Source organism: Acartia tonsa, chromosome 14, assembly GCF_053477335.1.
Source record: "Acartia tonsa isolate MP-2025a chromosome 14, ASM5347733v1, whole genome shotgun sequence".
NCBI classification, from domain to species: Eukaryota; Metazoa; Arthropoda; class Copepoda; order Calanoida; family Acartiidae; genus Acartia; species Acartia tonsa.
The window spans coordinates 9,333,736-9,355,991 of NC_137273.1; the positions used below are offsets into that span (position 1 = coordinate 9,333,736).

The 22,256-nt window shown below is 31.7% G+C and overlaps 1 protein-coding gene across 6 annotated transcripts in view; it reads right to left on the reverse strand.

The window, feature by feature from the left end:
* Syx1A (Syntaxin 1A) overlaps window positions 1-10,350 on the reverse strand; it is a 69,753-nt gene extending 59,403 nt beyond the window's left edge. For all 6 annotated transcript variants that reach the window (XM_080147623.1, XM_080147624.1, XM_080147625.1 and 3 more), the window contains exons 1-3: window positions 9,585-10,350; window positions 9,177-9,258; window positions 1,463-1,546 (exon numbers count right to left, since the gene is read on the reverse strand). In XM_080147623.1, the coding sequence (XP_080003749.1) occupies window positions 1,463-1,546; window positions 9,177-9,209 (117 nt within the window). In that variant the 5' untranslated portion in view covers window positions 9,210-9,258; window positions 9,585-10,350. The remainder of the gene's footprint in view (window positions 1-1,462; window positions 1,547-9,176; window positions 9,259-9,584) is intronic.
* Between the last annotated feature and the right edge of the window lie 11,906 nt (window positions 10,351-22,256).

Here is a 22,256-nt window from a genome sequence, read left to right on the forward strand (position 1 = left end):
GCATTTTAAACATGTTGATTTTTAACTTTAATATAAAATTTTTATGCATTATAATTATACGATTGATCTGATTTTTGAAAAACCGATTCCTAGGACAACGAAGTACAATGCTATAAGCGAATCATCTTTATAATCAAGTCCTACAAATGTAAGTATGTCCTTAAACATTTTCCTACGTGTAAGCAGTTTATTATTTTTTTATGAATTGTATACATTTATATCCTAATTATTCAGCTTTACAATCTACAAAAGATAATGCTCGCTTGTCCTACCGTTTCAGAGCTTTCAGATTTCAAAATATGCTGAAGTATAAACTTTAAAATCTTTTTTCAACCTTTAAATAATCAACTAAAGTCTGTTTTATTAATTAATTAACACTTATCAATTACCTAAACGTAACATAAGAGCTTCATTGAACTATCCCTTCCAACCGAATCAAATAACTTTCATCAAATTATTATTTTTCAATTCTATAAGTTGTTAGCTCATCATTTTTAAGTAATCAAAATATTTGGAAATGGTGACAAGACTTCCAAAAATTAAAATTAATTTACTTTTATTTATAATTCTCCCTTGGACTCTTCTGGCTATCAATATGTAGTTTTCCACATAATAAAACAGCCGTTTTTGAGATATCTTGCTGCAAATATGGTCAAAAAAGAAAGTCTAAATTTAAATCTACTCATATAAAATAGTTATTTTTTATACCTAGGGAATGCTAGGAGTAATAAAGATCGTCCTCAATAAGAAATGAGATAAGTTTAGGCTAATTTATATGCTGTATACTAAAGTAACAAGATGTCTTTTTGCATATATTTCCGGTAAATTTTCGTAAATGGCTAGACATACAATTTTTTGGTCTAGGAAGTGTTTCAGGCTAATTGAAGAGAAGTGCGACACTCCACTTGGAGTTATACTTATTACTTATAAAAAAGGAAAAATACCACAAAAATTGTATGAGGGGAGAATCACTAATACTATAATTTTTGGCAGAATCTGGAACATTATCCAAATACTTGAGGGTTAAACCGCTAGTTTAGTATACAGGAAACTTGTCCTTGATCCATAAATATTTAATCCAGCCAAACGTGGGTGTAATCCTAAGTGATAAAATGCTAATAATGTTACATATCCTTTTAATCTTTAGAAAATTGGCATTTTGGCATAAAAACTTTAAGAGTATTCAGCTTTTAAAGCATTTTTGTCTAAGAACATTAAAATTTTAAAATATTGTTCTATTAGGGTTGCTGCCACTTCAACGAATAGCATAAGTATAGTAACTAAATTTTTGACAAAAAGTGGGTGTTTTTGTCAATTTGGATTTTTAGTGTAAAATTGCAAATATTTTTTTTTATCCACTGTAAAAATTACTCCCTTACTGCTGTCATAAACAAAGTTTCCTTGTCATTTATATTCTAATGCATGAAAAGTGTGTCCTCCAAACTGTAGTGGCAATACTTACATCTTGAAAAAATTCGTCAAGTTTGCTTCCCTCCATACTAACTGTGACGTCATCATTGGCCAATTCGTCTTCCTCGCTTTGAGCCTGAAAGAAATAAGAGGTTTTACAGTTTAACACACAATTAAAAGGGTAGTTTCACGAAATGCATTTGAACTAAATTTAGTGAACCGCATATTTTATCTTGGTTAATTGGTTAAACTACATTTATATGGCATATATTTGAAAGAATTTAAATTTAAAATATCAAGACTTGAAAATCGTCTTTTTAAATTGCATATATCACAAAAAGACAATTTTCAAGTCTTGATATTTTAAAACTACGTGGTAGAAAATTGAATTTTTTTCAAATATATGCTATATAAATGTAGTTTAACCCATTAACTAGGAAAAAATATGCGGTTCACTAAATTAAGTTCAAATGCATTTCGTGAAACTACCCCTTTCAATTAAATGCAGGGGAGCGAGGTGACATAGGCTCATAAATAATGCTTGTGCCCAAACATTTAATAACATCACTCTAATACGTTGGCTTAAAAACTGCAGGTACTTTTATGAAATCTCGATTGGATGGTACAAACTACCAGTAGCATGTAGGGCCAATTTTGTTTTTCATATTTGTACATCAATTCATCGTCCGTTGTTCTATCCCTTCAGATCCCTGAATAAATCATACTTTTTGTAGTTCAGAAAAGCTGTCTTTGTTGGTGAATAGGTAATAGAACTGGATATAGAATACCTGGATATATTGACAGGTGAAATTTTATCGTCAATTTATCGTTGCTAATATAGACCTCATTTATTGGTCAGTTCGTTCTTCCAGTAGGAGGCGAGGTGATAGGTTGTAGATGGGGGGTATAGTTTTTTAGCAAGCTGCGAGTTATAAGAGTTTATACAAATTTGGTGCACCATCCAAGTACTAATATATCGATTGTATTAAAGATCAGAGAAATTCCTCAATCTCCAAATTTACTTTCAACAAATTGGAATTTTGTAAATTCAGTCAACTCAATTTTTCTGAAGTAGTGCAGCTACTCTGTAACTAGGGCCAATCTCTACGAATCTCAAAGAAGATGTGATTATAAATATTTTGACACTTAAATTGGGGCATGATTAAACCCACTCTTGACAGCTTTTAGATGCTTTGTTCTACTACTGCGTGATCCTAAAATCCTATTGTTTTGATTTACCCATTTCTAACCTTTTGAAAAAGGAAAGGTGAATAATTGTTGTATAGACTTAGTAATCTAAGTATTAGTTAGGAGACACTGCACTGGGACATACAAAACTAGGTGATAATTCCATAGGCAGTGTTACACATATGCAGGGCGACCACTCCAAAACCAAAAAAATATAGTATTTTTATAGTATATTTTTTTTATTCATATAGTATATATAGTATATTTTTTTTTACTCATATAGTATGATATAGTATCGTACTTTGAATTATTTAGTAATACATAGTATATACATCATCAATAATAACTCAAAGCAAAGTTGTTATCAAAGCAATTTAACATATAAGGGGGTGGGGGGAAGAGTTTTGCCACTTTCGCTTACTCTGTGATTATTATGCTAGGTATTAATGTGAGACTATAGGTTATATGGGATAAAAGTTTACTTTTGGGTAGTATTTCACGTATATCTAATCATTTTTGGATAGGTCTCCAGGTTCAGGTGCTGCAGGCTAGCTGGAAGGTGGTTTCTAGACAAGTAAAAAAAAATTCAAATTTTGTTTGAAGAGTTAGAGATCAACTTACTAAACAGAATATGCATCTTTTTGGATGTTATTAACATATCTGAAGAAAAAATTTAAATAGGCCTCCAAGTTCTGGTCTTAAGGCCTCCAGGTCCACTCTGGACAGGTTATAAATAAATTTTTTATTTGAAGAGTAAGAGGTCAACTTATAAAGCAGAATATGCATCTTTTTGGATGTTATTAACATTAATGAAGAAAAATTAAAATCGACATTCAAGTTCTGGTCCTGCAGGCCTCCAGGTCCACTCTGGACAGGTAAAATTCAAATCTCTTGTTTCAAGAGTTAGAGGTCAACTTTTTAAACAAATTACCTATGCATCTTTTTGGGTAATTTTTTTACATATTTGAAGAAGCAATGACATTTAGCCTACAGGTTCATGTGCTGCAGACCCTCAGGTGGACTCTGTACAGGTAAAAATCAAACTTCTTATTTGAGCAGTTAATAGTTTATTTGTTAAAAAAAATGAGCATATATTTGGATGTTATTTATATATTTGAAGGAAAAAAATTTGCCTCCAACAGAGGCGTCCAAGCTTATTTTTTTTTTTTTTTGGGGGGGGGGTAATTTAATAATGTAAATAAGTACCTAACTAATAATAAAGTACTAAAAACAATTTCAATCCTATACATGAAAACAAAATACCTAATCAACCCACAAGCGTTGCTAACTGATGAACCAATATGATTCTCCTTTAAAGTGTAGCTTCAAATATGTCCTGGTAAGGTTTATTTAACTAGTTTTGAAGAGGGTATTTGATATTTTGATAATTATTAAAATGTTTGATTGATCTATTTTATGGAAGGTAGACAATCAATTTTGAATGTTACTTCTTTGAAAAGACATTGATAGGACACACCCAGTGCATTGTTTAATTAAAGGGCCATTGCAAACTATAACACGTGTTTGTATTATGATTAAGAACTGTTTTTATCTGGTGGAACTATTTAGTCTTTTGATTTTTGGCAGTGGTAAAAAATTTTGAAAGTGGAAGTAAAAAAGCGTGCGAAGCGCGCCAGAACTTTTTAGGGATTATTCATTCTGGGTAATTTTTATATGTGGGGGAATAAAATGGAAAAAATTTTGGGGGTGCCAGCACCCCCAAATTCGTTTGGGGGGTGGGGGGTAATCACCACTTTATTCCCCCACCTTGAACGTTCTTGCCCTCCAGGTAGACTCTGGAAAGGTATAAAATCAAAATTTTTTATTTAAGAAGTTAAATGTAAGTTTATTAAACAACATAGGCTTAGTTTTAGATGTTACACAGTGGGATCTTTTGAAAAAAAACGGGACATTTAGAGTAGACAAAAGTAAACTTCAATAAATAAGCTTGTATTTGAAGAAATGATGCAATTTCTTTTGCTTTAACTCGGAAATAACTTAAATTTTGCCCCTGTTAACTTCTATTGTGCATTTGGTATGTACGTCTTGCTGTTTTGGAGGAGCGAAGCTACCCTATTTTTAAAAAATCTATAAAACTTCATAACTTTCGTTAGGATAGGAATATTTTAACAAAATCAACGTCTATGTAAATATTTCTTCAATGCAAACAATGTTTGTGAACATGAATATAGCGTCAGGTGCACCCAGTTCGAGTCCCGGCATTTTTAGGTAGGTCCAGTATAAGTAAAATAGGACACTTATAAGGCATGTTTTCAAATGTTTTTTTTTACAGATTAAACAACAATAACATAATTTTCAAAACACTTTTGATTTTGTGTTAATACCTTTATTCTAAGTCTAGCTATCTTCATTTAAAGTTTGTATAAGAATATAAACATAATTACTAATATTATATTCTCTCTCAAACGTATATTTCTCTCTCTCTCTCTGATGCGTATATAATGTTTTTGCAATATTATAATTAATTCGCAAATTTGAATTTCTGCTGGACCAAAACCAGTTAGAAATACAAATTTTTTTAGAACACATGAAATTTAGCAAATTTAATTGCTAAAATAAAAGTATTTATAAGTCATTTTTATTTAACGACTCCTTTAACCCTTAAATGTCCATTAAAATCGCGAGAACGGCAAAAATCGTAAAAATCTCGCCAACGGCGGCAAATAACGCCGAAACGGTTGGCCGGAGGCAAATAATGCAGAAGTAAAGAAAGATCCGCTTCAAAAAGTTTAAAAACATTGCAGAGATGACTTTGGGCTCTAAAATGACTCCTTCCCCCTCTGACGGGGGAAAATTTGAAATTAACAAGAACAAAATTGTTCAAACCATGCAATGTAAAATGCTCAATTACTCAAAAACGGACAAGAGGCCCCAGGTTGTGAAAACTGTTTTATACACAATAAATGTTGTATATTGATATTATTATTGCAAAACCCGGGGCCTCCTGTCCGTTTTTGGGTAAAATGGAGAAAACTGATTTTTTGGGGTTAAAAATCTTAATATTTTTGGTGAAATTTTCTCACAAAATGTCAATTTACACCACCAAAAAAATATTTTTTTAAAATTTTTCTTTAATTAGACATTGGTACAGGTATCTGAAAAGTACCTCAATCAAAAATTATTTTCATAAGATGAACATAAATGTATTTTTTGTTGCTTTGAAAAAATTGTGTAAAAAAATCTGGAAAATCATCAAAACTGAAAAGAAATTTTTCACTACCTTTTTTAAAAATGGCATAAATCCGCCAAAAATGAATATTTTTTAAAAATTTCTTTTCTAGCTGTCTACTTACAGCCATTATTAATTCCTAGGATAGATAAAAGTCGATTTAAAATTTTTTGGATGTCCCGATTTTTTTCAAAAGATCCCACTGTGTGTTATTTATGTATTTAAAGAAAAAATGACAATTGAGCTCCAGGTTAAGGTGCTGTATGCCTCCAGGTGGACTCTGGTAAGGTAAAAATCAAAATTTCTTATAAACATCTTTTTAGATGTTATTTACAATTTTACATATCTGGAGAAAAAATACAATTGCTCTCCAGGTTCAGGTGCTGCAGGCCTCCATGTGGACTCTGTCCAGAGAAGACTTGGAGACCTACAGGACCTAAACTTGATGGCCGATTTTAATTTGTCCTTCAGATATTTTAATATCATCTAAATAGATGCATATTCTGAACTCTAACTATTCAAATAAGAAATTTTAATCTTTTACCTGTAGAGCTTTATGTATTTTTGTCATATCACAATTAACTTTTGATAGGTTATTGAAGGTTAGGTTAGGTAAGATAAAGGTTAATGATTGCCCCGCAGGGGCTAGAAATAGGAGAAAACCTACAGTGAAAATATAAGACAAAACGCACCTTAAGATGCGTTATCACAAGACTGACAATATTCGTTTTTTGTTATATAAATGTAATATCATATAGTATATATAGTAAATTTTGGTCAAAAAAAGGTAATATTATATAGTATATAGTAAATTTTTGTCATATAGTATGATATAGTATCCACATTCATCCTATATAGTATAAATAGTATATATAGTATGCAGTGGTCGCCCTGCATATGGGAACAAAACTTTTTGATTAAATCTGTTTACAAATCTTTGTCTACCTTGCTTAGAAGAATAACTGTTAAATCCTTGTAAAATTCGCTTGAATAAAATGTAAATACTAAACTGTAAAATCAGAGAGGCTAGGAAAATTCTATCTTATGCAAATATAGCAAAAGAACCCTTCCTCACCCCCATACAGTTTGGTTCGTTTAAGGGATAAAGAAAAAACTACCTTTCACGCTTGCTTTATGATTGGTAAGTGCTATGAGAGCCCCGCAGGGTAAGAACCTCCAGTTGGGGCTAGAAAAAAACGGCATAAAAAAAGATAGGATGGGTGGGTATATCGTTCACCTACTATTATTAGACCAATTCATCTAAAGTACCTACTTGCTAATGTTCTGCCAATAATGACAGTTCCTTACAGATGTTCTGGTATTTTAAACTCAAAGGAAAAATAGTTAATTTGTAATTGAAATATTCCACAAAAGGGATATTCCACTCATTGATTACGCGATATTTTCATTTAAAATGCAACCCTCCTCCCCCCCCCCCTAGTTACGAATTCAAGAATAGTTATTTCTCGTATCGTATTATAAACGGCTTTCCGCGGATATAGAATGTACAATTATAAGATTAAAACTAGTTTTAATCTTATGATTGTACATTTCTATATTCGTAGAAAACTGGATACAATACGATGCTAGACATAGTTTTTTCGTATTCATGAGAACCGGTTCCTATCCACCGGATTCAAATGAATACGAGAAAAATGACTAAGAAAGTTGAAAAGCAAGGGGCGACCGTTGGTAAAAAACTTGAAAATAAGGGAATACACGAGGAAGCTTTTAAACCTAACAATAGATTGAAGTACATATAAATACAACTCAATAGGTATTCAAGTTATTTGTTGAATATATTTATTTTTAGTTGGTAGGGATTCTCTATAAACATGGTCTTTTAGTCAGTCTTTAAACAATTTGGCCTTTTTAAAACTAAAAATAATTAGAGTCGGCGCACTTTTATGACTGGGATAGAGGCAGTATCTTTAAATATCATTAACCCTTACAGATCGGGGGGGGGGGGTCATATTGACCCCCCCCCCTCTATTTTTTCAATGTCATTTTTTTTGTAGGTAAGATAGAGAGTTGTGACTTCATGACTTTTTAAGTTTAGTAATTATACGTCGGCAAGAGTTGATTTTATTAGGATATCTGGTCTGTGTCGGTCGTTGTGTCCGGTCAAAGTCGGTTGGGTAGCACCAAAATTAAAAAAAAAATTCTAAATAAATCTTAATTTCTACATTATGACTTTGTATATAAGGTAGAAACCTAAAATTTTTTTGGTGAATGAGAAAAGTGGTGTTATGACCGTTTGACCGCACCCTGACCGACTTTATGACCGTATTTTGTCCGGCTTTTACTACAGACATATATCATGAATATCGTGGCTTCTATTACAGCTAGAGACCTATAATTTTTTTTGGTAAATCCTTGAGCAATAATTAACAGATTAAAATATTAATTGGCGCCGCCAACCGCCGTTTTACCGCCGTAACCGCCGAAATGGCGGTTTCCGTTATTTGCCGTTTTTTGGCGATGATCAGAAAAAGTAATTTTTTTGTTATGAAAAATAAAAGTTCGTCCTAAAATTTGGTCATCCTAGCTGCAAAATTGGCCGCTCTACAGCTGTTTTAAAATTTAACGGCTGGCCGCTAAAAAGCAGCTAAGGAGCGGCCTGATCGCTATGACTAGAAAAAGTAATTTTCTCTAAAAATACACATGAACCACCAGAAAAATTTTTTACGTCTTTATCTGTAACAGAAGCCGAGATAGAGGGGGGGGGTCAATATGCCCCCCCCCCCCCCCCCCCCCCGAACTATTAAGGTGGGAATAGGGGCCCGAACTGTAAGGGTTAACAATTTACAACAGAGGGGGCGAATAGAAGGGATTTTTTAAAAGTTTGTTTTAAATTAATAAAATTGTCTAATATGAAGAGAAATAGCGAGATAGAAATTTGTCGTAGGTTTTCCCCACTCCCGAAACATTTAATAACAAAGTATCATTTTAAATTAAGAATTAATTTTTGTTTATATCAGCTATGAAAACTTTTACATAAGTTTTCAATTAATTGGTAATTTCCGATATCAACTTATTGGGGATAAACGTTCTGAAAAAAAGGGATTATTAATCACTTAAATCGATCTAGAGGATAATGAAGTCTTGTTGATACCTATTCAAAACATAAAACTCGAAAGTCGATTTCCCTCAAAAGGCCTACCCTCCTTGAAATAAATTGATAGGGGGAGGGGGGTGGGGGGAGGAGGGCGGTAGTTTTTCAGGTTTAAAAAGTTGAATTTTCAGGATAGAGCTTTGTTTAAAGAAATAGTATAATCATCTAAAACCGATGTCGCTCGTTGGTATCGTAATTAAGACATTTTTTAAGCTGCTAACCCCAGCAATCCACATCTGAAATTTAACGCGGCAACGGCAACAATCAACTTACCGCATTCATCGCGGCTAACAGGTCCTTCGGCATGTCGGCGGCTATTCTTCAACTGTTCGTTATACAATTCTAGATTCCGTAACTTTCTATATAGTTCATATGTAAGATTAGAAATATGTTAAATTAATTAAAAATCAGTGGCGTGCAAATATTTTATGCTAAGAGGGTGGCCACATTGAGGGGTTAAAAAAGAGAGAAGGGGAAAGCGTTTGTGATTGCCTTTACCTACAAAACCGGTACTACTCCCGATTAAAGTACTGTAAGTTGATAAGTTCATATCAGTACACAAATTGCTGTATTTCAGGTTACTGCTAAATTCTTAAAAAATAAAGATTATTATAATTGCGCTCTTATGATCGTAACTGTCCTTGTTTGATTATATTTAAATCTATTTACATATCTCTTAACCTTCCTAAGTAAATGTGTGTAGTGCAACAACTAAGCCAGGAGGGTGTAGTATAGCTACAGGTGGTTAACTTTCAGCTTTACATCACACACACAACTCACAAACCACTTATAGAGAGGCTACACTCTTTGGGGTTGCATTTTAACATCACTTAATAATATATAAGATAGATAGAGTGGTTGATAGTTACACGACCGTTATAACATACGTTTATTGGTTATTTGTCACTGGATATATATGCTAAATATATACTGGGTTGCTCTCTCAACGGCTCACACACAGTTACTGAAGAGATAGTGAAGGTATATTACGCTAACCATATGACCCCTGTTCTATCTATCTATCTATCTTTTCTATCTCCCTCGGTTTATATCTCTCTCTATTTTTTTATTTCTGTTGGGAGGTGTGTTTTCAGAGAGAGAGAAAGAGATAATCGATACAGAACCGAGGTCGTGTGTGTGTGTGTGCGTGCGTGTGTGTGTTGAGGCTGTCTGAAGGCTGGTTTGGCGTAATTAAAATCCTCCAAAATCACAATTTATCTTCAGCGTTCTTCAGCCCTGGACTGTACAGTAATTTCTGTTATTTCTCGGCTGAGGAAACAGGTGGGAGGGTGTTCACTTGTTGAAATGATGGTATATATATATATATTTATATTATATAATATCTATATATATTTCACTGGATATATAAAATATACATTGGTAGATTTTAAGATCATGTGTATTTTTCTCGGATCAAAAACCATTCATTTTTTTAGATGTATAGTCTGCAATACTAAGATTTTAAATATTAAACTTTTTAAAAATTAAATAATAATGACTATTTGGTATGATTTGTTATTTTAACTGTATAAGAGTTAAATTTTCTTTGACAGATAGCAATGGATATAGAATATACATGGATATTAAGACTAGGAAAAAATTGGGTATAGTCCTTTTCGTGGCAACGGTCCTTAAGGGGCGTTTCTTTTTTTGTCACAGTGGCTTTTCTCCTATTTCTAGTCCCTGCGGGGGGCTCTAACCCTGCAGGGCCAATTGCCTAACCATGTGTGGCAATCACCCAACCCAGTATAACCTAACCTAACCTAAAAAAAACTATCAAAAGCCATTTTAAAAATACGACGAATCGCCACTTAAAGGGCGTTGCCACGAAAGGGACTTCTCGAAAAATGCTATCATGGAACTCCCTTATTGGTCAGTTCGTACCTGCAGTAGGAGGGGAGGAGATGAAGCACAGGTAAAAGGGAAAAAAACATGAAAATCTGGTGCAAGACAGAGAGAGAGAGAGAGAGAGAGAGAGAGAGAGAGAGAGAGAGAGAGAGAGAGAGAGAGAGAGAGAGAGAGAGAGAGAGAGAGAGAGAGAGAGAGAGAGAGAGAGAGAGAGAGAGAGAGAGAGAGAGAGAGAGAGAGAGAGAGAGAGAGAGTTTATAATAACGTTTTCTTAATCGTTGGCTTAACAACTTTGGGGCCTTCAGTGAATTTTGATTGGTTGTTTCAATTAGTTGAGTGTTCACACGCTTTTTCAACCACTAATTTCAATTTACAGAAAGGGTTATTTTGTGTATCGTCATTGGGAATGTAAAATTACATCAATTCATCGACCATTGTCTTATCCCTTTAGATCCCTGGATGTAAATCCGAAGTAATAATATTAGGGTTGGGCAGAATACTTTTTTGGCCGGTTACCGAATACCTGGCTGATTTCTAATGCCGGATATCCGGTTCCGGCCGGATATCTGACCTACGTTCGATATCCGGCTTTAAAAATCTGCCGAATATCCGGTATCCGGTCGGATATTGAAAACCGTCGGGTATCCGGCACAACCCTAAATAATATATCCTAAAGCTGAGCTTCATATGAACAAAATGGTTCAAGCTAATCTTATTAACGTTGAAAGCAATACAATTAGAATCAATATTTTATAAAAAAATTAATAAGATGTTTTTTAATAAATTGTTTAAAAAAATAATCTAATGGGGAATAGATTTATTACTCCAGATGGTTAATCAGACACAATAAACCGCCAAACTTAAGAAGAAATATCTGAATTAAATAATTCTCCTTTATCCCAAGAAATAGGTATTTTATACAAAACAAGGATGACAACATCCATAAAAGCGAAGCACTGAAACGGTAGGACAAACGGACATTAACACTTGTATAGTATCTGAACTGAAAAATCGGAACATAAATGTATAAATGTCGAATCAACATTGTAGGTAAATTTGTTGAAAAACTGCTTAAAAACAGGATAATGTTTATGGACATACTTACACTTTTGGACTTGATTATAGAGTTGCTTCGCTTATAATATTGTTCTTTGTTGTCCCAGGAATCAATATACCAAAAATCAGATCAAACGGATAATTAAAACACTTGAAAATTTGTTGTTAAAAAAGTAGAAAAATCAACATGTTTAAAATGGACGTACGGACATTCTGGTAATGATTATAGAGTTGCTACGCTTTCTAAATCGTACCCAACTACTACAGGAATCATCATGCAAAGTTTGAAATCGATAGGACAATTCTAACATGCCTAAATTAACGAATAAAAGCTATCTATCTCGGACGTACGGACGGACGGACGGACCAACCCTAATTATAGAAAAGCTTCGCTTTTAAAAAATAAAAAGCCGACTATCTTAAATATAGTAAGTTTTTTGTATGTATGTAGATTAAGGATTTCGATAACTAATGAACTGATTAAGTTCTCCATTTTTATGAAAGCTTCACATATGTCCCGGGAAAGTTTTAGGCTAATACATTTTTTACCTACTTTAAATAATTTTAGGCTTACTTCTACCAAACCTTCCTTTCAAATAAAAAGCCACTAGATTCTTGGGGCGGAGTCGCTACTCTTAAATAAATCACGTTTACCCCAAAAATGTTTCAGAGAGACTTATAGACGAACATTTTATTAGCAGAGTAGCTTCGCTACTAATAATATATAAAACTAAATTAAAAATCTAATAATATGTCACTTATAACAGAAACTTAACAATGAAATAAAACTTGACTGGCTGTTATATTGACGTTTATAACCCCAAAGTATGATGTGTAACAAAGTCATTTTTAGAGTAGTTTCTTAAATAATAATCACAGTAAACTTTATACACCAAAGAGCCCGGTATTATACTGTAATTCTATATTGACTAAATGACTAAAGAAATAAGCTCAAGAACAATGAATAAACATTAAACAAACAAGTGTCTCTACGATTAAGTAAAACATTACTTGAAAACAATCATCACCATTCAAAGTTTAAAGTCAATAAAATAATAAGGAGTACCTATCCGTTCAATTTTTTTTTGGAGTGGGCATTTTTTTCTAGGCTCTCCCCAAAAATAGTTATAAACCTTCCCAGGACATATAAAGAGCCACATTGTAAAGGAGAACCATGGATCAGTGGTTAGCCAGATCTTTAAGATTGCTACTTATAGCTACTTATGGACAATATTACCCTTGTTTAACAACTTTGTATTAACATAATAATAATTTTATATAACTGATAAATATTTAGTTAAAAAAGGCTTAACTTAGTAATAATAAACATGTTTTTATTTCTAAAAATTTGTTCAACAAAAAAAATATAGAATCTTTTAGAATAACTTATTAAAACGTAAATAAGTAAAACTATTTGAAGACTTTTAAAGTTGAAATTGAAAAGGAATACCAATTTAGTTATACTTTTAAAAAATAAAGGTAGAAAATTTGCTATTTTGAATTATGGTTTGAAGGTTTATATACAAATTATGCTTTAATACTTTGACTAATACTTAAGAAATCTTTCAGTTACTATCACAAAAACTGTTTAAAAAATATAAATATTATTTTTTTATATCACAAATTAATATGAAACAATAGAAACTACTTGTAATGTTAGTTACATAATACCTAATATTAGCTGGATTCTAGAGTTAAATTCAACCAAAATCACAATAAAACCACACTTAAAGTTTACATTTAGAAAGATGTTTTTTTTCAGTTTGGCTTCGAAACCGGTTAATATCCGCTGGATCAGAACCGGTTCTCAGCCATACCGAAAATTCATGCAAAGCATCATACTACAGAAATTTTTCACGAAAAATAAAATATAAATCATAAAATTAATACCAGTTTTGTTAATCTGGGCCTTCAACCACTCAGGGCTACAAAACTAGTTTTAATCTTATAAATTTTTATTTTAATATCCGCAGAAATCTTATATAATACTATAACTTTCAATGTCTTTAAAATTTAGACTATATTTTACTACTTTTTCTAATTACTGCTGATAATTATAACAAAATTATTTTTAACAAAAGATAACACTTTTATTATAGAAATTCAGAATGATGATTTAAATTCTAAAAAAAATTGAGTGTACAATGTTTCAACTAATATTTCTAATATTTTGTTCAAAAGTAAAATCTTAAGTAGTGGGTCGTTTCCTCCCATTATGCTTAAAATTTCTTTAAATACCTATAGAAATCAAAAGTGCTTTAAAATTGATCTGAAGTAATATCCTTTTATCCGTCTGATCTACTTTTCAAGGAAGCTTCATATTAATAATATGACAAAATAGTTTTTTGAGTTAAATTAGGGTTTGGTTTTTCTGACAAAATTTCATAAATATAGGTAATAAATTGTAGGTAGTTTTTTAAAATAGACGAAAAAATAAAAAGTACCTACATATTTTATGATAAAAAAACTAGAATTTTGAGATTATGTCAAAGTGAGAGTATAAACAAAAATCAACAATTTTTTTAGAACATTTTAACAAAACAGTGGCTGCTCCCTTTTAATTTAAAGTAAATTTTTGTGTTTCAAATAAATGTAAACACTTTTATTGCATAAAAATTCCTATAAATACATGTACCAAAGTTCCCTAGATCCCATAATTAGTTTTAACGCTTAAATGAACATCAAAATTAATTCAAAACCAAACCAAGCTAAAATTATCTGTATATAATCAATAATTAAATAGCAAAAGGGGAGTGTAGTATAACCCGGCCCTTGTATTAAACACACCCCCTATATCATATTGTCGAAGATTTTCCAAATTATTGACATCTCTTGTTTTTAAAATTTTGAATTTTTTTCAATTCTTGATCTGCCATTTGATAGGTATAAATATAAATAACATTTCAAACTTAAAGAAATTATATCTAGATTTAACCAAAATTTTCAAATAAAAAAAGGCGAGACAATTTTGTTTCGGTAGTGATTTCTAATTTTATTGGATATTTCCTAAGGTAATCAATCCTTTTTGGGTTGCGGAGCTACTCTATAAACATATTTTTCAGCAATAATAATATATAATGATAAGACAGGGTATTGAAATTATGTTTCTACGTGTATGCAGGGATCCTTAGGATAAGACTATGGACGATAAATTGATTCACACTACCAATTATGATAAACTAAATTATCCCCCTGTAGATTAAAATTAGTTGTGGAAAAGTTTTGACACCGGTAGTTTGAGATGTCTTCAAAATCCTAAAGCCTTATGAGAGACCGTGTTTGGGAAACAGTATAATTTACGGTCTATTGTTCCCTTCCTTCCTGGTTTCCATTTCAAATCTATGTGTTTGTGTGTGTTTGCGTGTGTGTATGTATGTATGTGTATGTGTGTGTGTGCATGTATGACTGTGTGTGTGTGTGTGTTTGTGTGTATGTAAGTTATGAGTCATAGATACTTGTTTTATTTTAAAATTATCAACGTTAAAATAGTGTACAACAAACAGGATTGTTCAGAAGTGGGTTGTAGGAGGTGTATGCACTCCCCTAAAAACCAAATCACACTAACCTTACTTAATGCACTTCCCAGGGAAAACCCTGTGCACGCCACTGTGTAGAAACTTATTAAAATCAGGCAAAATATAAAGACGAAACCTAATCAAAGAATGTCTGCGCTATTAAAATATATTATCCTAAAATATGAAGTAATAAAGTTTTTGTATAAAGCTAAAGACCTCGGATAGTTCTTATTAAAACAACTTCTACTTTTCAATGAAGCTTTTAAACGTTTGGGAATTGTTTTATGCTACAACTCTGACCTCCTCTACTAACTAAGGAAGCAAATAAATAAATAAAAGACTAGCAAGGTAGAATATAAAAGCTAAGTAAATCACGTTTCTCCCATAACGTTTCTTACGGATATACATACAGACGAAAATTCAAATTATAGAGTAGCTTTGCTACTAATAACAATATCAAATTTTGAGTAGATTATTATGAAAGAACAATGATTGTTTACTTTTGCTCAAGTATAAAGAATTTGCTGATAACAAAAGGGGGGGGGGGGATTTAATGCAACCATCTCGTAATCAGTGAGCAAATGGCACTTAGAATTCGAATTTTCATCTGAAATTTTGCATGAGTAATCCTTGGTAGGTCTATTTTCCCTAAATCAAACAAAAAGTTGAAAAAGTAACGGCTAACGGCTGGCAGCTCAGCCGTTTTGCCATTTTTTGGATATCTATGGTGTAAATTAGTCACGAAACCTATCTCCACATAACACTCCAAAACGCTATCAAACGGTTCTAGACGGTAGCTGTTGGTACTAGAAGTATTAAAAATGGTTATTGCTATCATTTAACATGAATTAAACCAAAAACATGTTATAAAAAGTTGATTCCTACGTAATTCATGATGGCTTTACCCTGAAAATAGGCAAAAAAACGGCTAAACGGCTGAACCGCCAGCCGTTACTTTTCCAACTTTTTGTTCGATTTAGGGAAAATAGACCTACCAAGGATTACCCATGTAAAAGTTCAGATCGAAATTCGAATTCTAAGTGCCATTTGCTCACTGATTACGAAATGGTTGCATTGAAACCCCCCCCCCCCCTTATTAATCATACATTCAAGGAATAATGGAATAAGTAAATTAGGTATAATTTAGCGTTTAAAATGCGCATTTTAAAAGTTTTAAAGTAATAGTTATTTTTTTATATTTATGCAAGAAAGTACACAACTTCACAGCTTAATAATATGGTTTTACGTGACGTTACGGACGTACAACTGGAAGGAGGATAAAATTAATAATAATAGAGTAGCTTCGATACTAAAACTGAAACTATTACAAAAATAGATTTTGGTCTTTTTACTTTTCCATTAAGTTCATTTAAAGCCTTTAACGTCATTGATATTAAATAGAAATGTGTATAATTCAGGGAAAGAAATCATAAATTCTATGTTTATGTTTTAGCATCTAACCTTTTTTAAAATATATTTTTAATCTAGTTATGATTATGTCCATATATTATATAATGCAGCATTAGCCTGACTTGTTTCTAAACATTCATTCATATTATATGAATATAAATCCAACTATAAAAAATTAAACTATAATACAGAAATAAATAACTATGAGTTTAAATTGCACTCAATGCTGGCACAAAACAAACGCATTTTATATTTCTCTGGTTAATACTGTAGTTGGTATACTTAGAAAATAGCAACATTGTTTTACTTATTTTGGCACAAACCAGTATTCGATAGTTAGAGTAGCTGACCTATCTTTTTTTATATATATAAACCATATTCATTTTATATATGTATTAGCTCCATTAAAAAAAAAAATATATATATAGCATATCATATGATTCTCAATTGAACAAAGAAGGGAAGTAAGGAGTTAATGTAAGTAAGTGTAGAGAAATCAAAACACTACACTAGGAAAAATTAATAGGAAACACCCTTAAAACTTCCTCTTTGTAAAGGTGCCACTCAACAGCTAGAGTATGATTATGCGTCTATGAGTGCAACTTATAGGTATACTTTTTTAAAACTTTACTTGACCAAAATGTGTCTTTTGGATAATGAAAAATATATAAGTAGGATGTTTGTCTGTCTCTACCGAAAAAAGATCTCGCTAACCGCAAAACTGCTATATCAGGCTCTCCTTTGCAATGATGTTCCGCAAGATTTAACAGAACAGGATTACATTTGAATTTAATTGATCTTTAAGAATATATTGTTAGATTTCCTAATATTGTGCAAGCTAGCAAAGACTGTCATATATTTGTTAATTTTGGCTTTAACGTTCATCTGTCACACAGTGCCTCCAAGTACGTTCATTAATTTTACTACCAAGATACTCATTTAGACTATTTACTCCCCTTAAAGTACAGTGCTCCCAAATGCTAGGGGTACAGTCTCAAGTAAATTGAAAAAAAGATAAAAAATGCTGTTTAAAATTAAGATATAAAAGTTATTTCAGTTATAAAAACAAAAGTATGATGTATAATTGATGATTCGATCATTATAACTTTGAAAATATCTAATCATTTAAACTTCAACTATACAAAGTAAATAATACTTTAAATAAATTTATAACAAATATAAGATAATAAATAGAATATAATTACAAAAAAAATCACAAGTTTTAATATGAAATGTCACAGAATTTTAATTATAACGTAAGTAAGGGGTGTTGTTTAGTTGTTACTATTTTCATTTCTCGTCTGTCTGCTTCTGCTGCACCATCTACTGTCAGGCTTATAGTAAACCTAAACAAAATTATGTTCAAAATAGAAATAAATAATTTTGAAATCATTGAAGTAATTTACTAAAAGCCTTATCTACCTGTTACATTCTACATTTGAGGTTGGAATATTGCTCTATATAATAATTCCCTATTTATATTTACATCTAATTACAATTGACGAATAACAATTTTTTCAAAATATATCATATTTTTTGTTATAAATACATATTCAAATCATTTCCTTATCGTAAAAGTTTTAAAATATGCTTTTATTTTGAGTACAGCATTCAATTATTTGGGGGAAAATATGTAGAAAGTTTAATGCCACAACATTTTTCGTAGCAAGGGGTGTACACGTTTTGAAGAATAATATTTTATACAAAAAATGTATAATATTTTTGACCTTTAAAAGATAAATCCACGGAAAAAAAACTTTCTTCATCTTGAATATATTTAAATCTACAAAACTAAAATTGATTTAGTTGTCAACTTTGATGTCCACTTATTTCCCAAAATAACAAAGTCATTTTGTTGAAAAAAATGTATTTTTTAAGAATATTACAAGTTTAACTGAGCCGTTCTATTAGAAGATATTTAAAGAAAAATTCTCGATTTATTTTTTTGTGAAAAAATCTGGAAACTTTGAAATCATTTCGCGCATTTTATTTTTGGTTTCGACGATTTTCTTGTTGTTGTTGTTTTTATTCTGCCATTAGCGTGACGCTGCATACACGCACACATACAGCAGCGCTGGCGTGTGTGTCACTTTTGTTTGTACGCACCTCCTCTTCATGAAGTTGCCATAGGCTAGGGAGGGGTGGCGCGGGGACTTTACGCAGTAATTCAAACTGGTTCTATCCTTTCCCTTTATGGATCCCCCTATACCTTCCCACTTCCAGACGACGCGTATCCCCCTTTGTTTATTAATTTAACTACCTTTCTCAGAGCACGTTGAGTACGATATTCTATTTCTCGCTGTGGGGGCCTGTGCCATGCCCAGAATCATGGAGTGGTGTCGTAAGAGAGAGAGATACGCAATGCATGTGTGTGTATTTTGATTAGTTGCGCGTTTGTCAACAATTCACATATGTGATTTGTGCGTTTGTGAGTTAATCAGTTTTGGAGTCTACCTTACTTTTTCTCCCCTTCCCAGCCACCCCTTGATTGAAAAATTTAAGGTAGAAGGGGCAAAAATGATGTAGGGGTGTGAGCAAGCAAACTAGACCTCTAGGTGCAAGAATAGACCAGATTTTGATCCAGTAAATTCCATATTTACCCGCGTTTAACACACACTCACTTGCACACATGCACAAAATCACACACACACTAACAGAAAATTACTAACTGTAAACATACACATTTGTGATGGTGGTGGTGTCTAATAAATAAACCGCTATAATTCTCTAAAATGGCTGCTTCGCGTTAATTTACCTATACAGACACACACATATGGTCCACAAATTGTGATTTTTATTAGATTTCTATTTCAGAATAAGTGATTTTATACATTTAAAAGTATATTAAAGTTATAAATATGAGTTATTACGTAGATAATCGTTTTGTCACAAGTGATAATTGACCTTTTTCACTCTATTTTAGTGACACATTCGATATATTTGTCAACAAATGTTATGGCTTATTAACCTTTGTCTGTGAAAAGTTTCACGTTTCTAGACTAATTTCTTATGTGAATCAAGATATATGTTTTTTATAGTATAATCTATAGTGATGATTTATCTTATTCTGTTGTGTTCTATCCACGTGTACTTTTTAATTGAAACTTAACAGTATTTATGTATAGGCGTAATTCAAATCAAAACATAGTTAAAATGTTGTGTGTTAATTGGCCCAAACCTAATTTTGTTTGTTTAGATAAAAATGTTTTGCATGCCAGATGTATATGGATAGAAATATAGACTTCTTATAAAATTGTGTGGTAAATTGAATTTCTCTTTGCCTAGTTAATAAATAACATTGATGGGCCCATTACTGATTCCTAGACAGAGTGGGGTTAAGTTTTATTGAGTAATATTTGTTCAAGAATATATGTTTATGCACATGCAATATCTGACAGTAAGTTATACGTATGTATATGATACGACAGCTAGTGTAGTTTACACTATATAGTATATACTTATATTTTCTTCTTATGGTTGAATCTCATTTCTTATCTTGAAAATAATTAACCCATTCTTAATCTAAAGAACCCTTCTTTTTTTCTTTTTACACATTTTTCAATTACTATGAATGTTCACTTTATTGATGTCTTGAAAACTTTTGATCTTTTCGTCCAAGCCTTCATTTAAAAATTGTTGTTTTTGTAATAGTAATTTTTTGATAAGTAATGCGTACCTAGATTAATGTACACCAACATATCAATGTTTTTCTTCTTTTTTGAACTATAGAGATGTTAGTAAACTGAATATTGATGGTTGGATCTTCGTATCTTATTTAGTAATAACATTAATAAAGACAACTAACATTATTCATTCTTTGCACTTTTTTTATGTAGGAGCTTAAGGAATAAGACAATGGGTGATATATTTATGTAGAGCTCAATGATGATTAAACAACATTTCCTCTTCTGTGCTCTAATATTATTATTTGAAAAGTTTTTAACACTGCTTGTTTAAACTAATTAATCAAAAAGGGGGGGGGGGGGGGGGTTAATGCAACCATCTCGAAATCAATGATTAAATGGCACTTAGAATTCGAATTTCGATCTGAAATTTTGCATGAACAATTCTTGGTAGGTCTATTTTCCATAAATTGAACAAAAAGTTGGAAAAGTAACGGCTAACGGCTCAGCCGTTTTGCCATTTTTTAGCTATGTTAAGAGCAAATTAGTCACGAAACCTATCTCCACATAATACTTTTTGTCGTTCAAAACCTTATCAAACCGTTTTAGCCGATAGCTGTTGGTACTAGAAATTTAAAGAATGGTTATTGCTATCATTTAACATGAATTAAACCAAAAATATGTTTTAAAAAGTTGATTCCTACGTAATTAATGATGAATTTGCCCTGAAAATAGGCAAAACAACGGCTAAACGGCTGAGCCGCCATCCGTTACTTTTCCAACTTTTTGTTCGATTTAGGGAAAATAGACCTACCAAGGATTACTTATGAAAAATTTCAGATCATAATTCGAATTCTAAGTGCCATTTAATCATTGATTACGAGATAGTTGCATTAAAAATACCAACAGATATTTATATCCAACTATTGAAAGAAAGTACTTTTTAACTTTGTGTACTATTCTACTAGTATGATTTACTGTACAATGTCCTCTCCCCTCCATATTTTTTTCTCATGCTGTTGACTTAGCATCAGTCTGACGTCTTAGCAGCTTTATAGAGGCAGCATTTTAGGCTGAGATTCGACAATTAAAAAAGCTGACTACAATCAGATGATCTACATTTATACTTACACCTTCTTGTGTGAAAAACAGTTTTATTAATTTTAAAGCCTTAGGCAATAGAGCTTCCGTTGATTGCAATGGAAGGCTAATTATAATTAATCATATTTCTTTTACAATGTTGTTAGGCTTGTTTTTATTACATAGTAGTGAAAAGAAAATATTTATTTAACTAGGTATTTTTATTTTAAAACAAAAATAATTTCAAATTCTGAGTGTTGGGATAGCATAAATAATTTCTAAGGTACCTACCTACTTGAAAATAAAATATTAGAATCCACATTCATACTTAAAGCGATAAAAAAAAGATTATGGGGAAACTTATTACCATGCATCGTTAGGACTTCTTGACAAAGGTTATTTAAGAAGATCACTTAAGTTTTCTCATGGGGAGATTTTATCCGCCAATATTTATTAAGTTGAATTGGTATTTAATTTAAAAATCCGCGGTGAGGAAGTGACTTTGAGTTCCTATGATTACACTTACTTTCACCCTCAGGCTACAGCTATAAAAAACATGATTTTTTCAAGTTTTATCTAAATGGACATTCCCAACTTTTATTTTTTTTAAATTAAAAAAAATGTGTTATAGTAAGTTTCATTTTCGTGAACCAAATTACTTGCTTAATCAAACCGTTTTGCCCCTAGCATCTAGTATTTTGTTATTTACGTAATTCTTATTCGGGCGGGGGTGTGACTTACCCCTCGGCCAAATGGTCTCTAACCCGGCCAGGACCAATACTTAGCTTGCAAAATCGGTTCAGACGTTTGCAATATCTTTA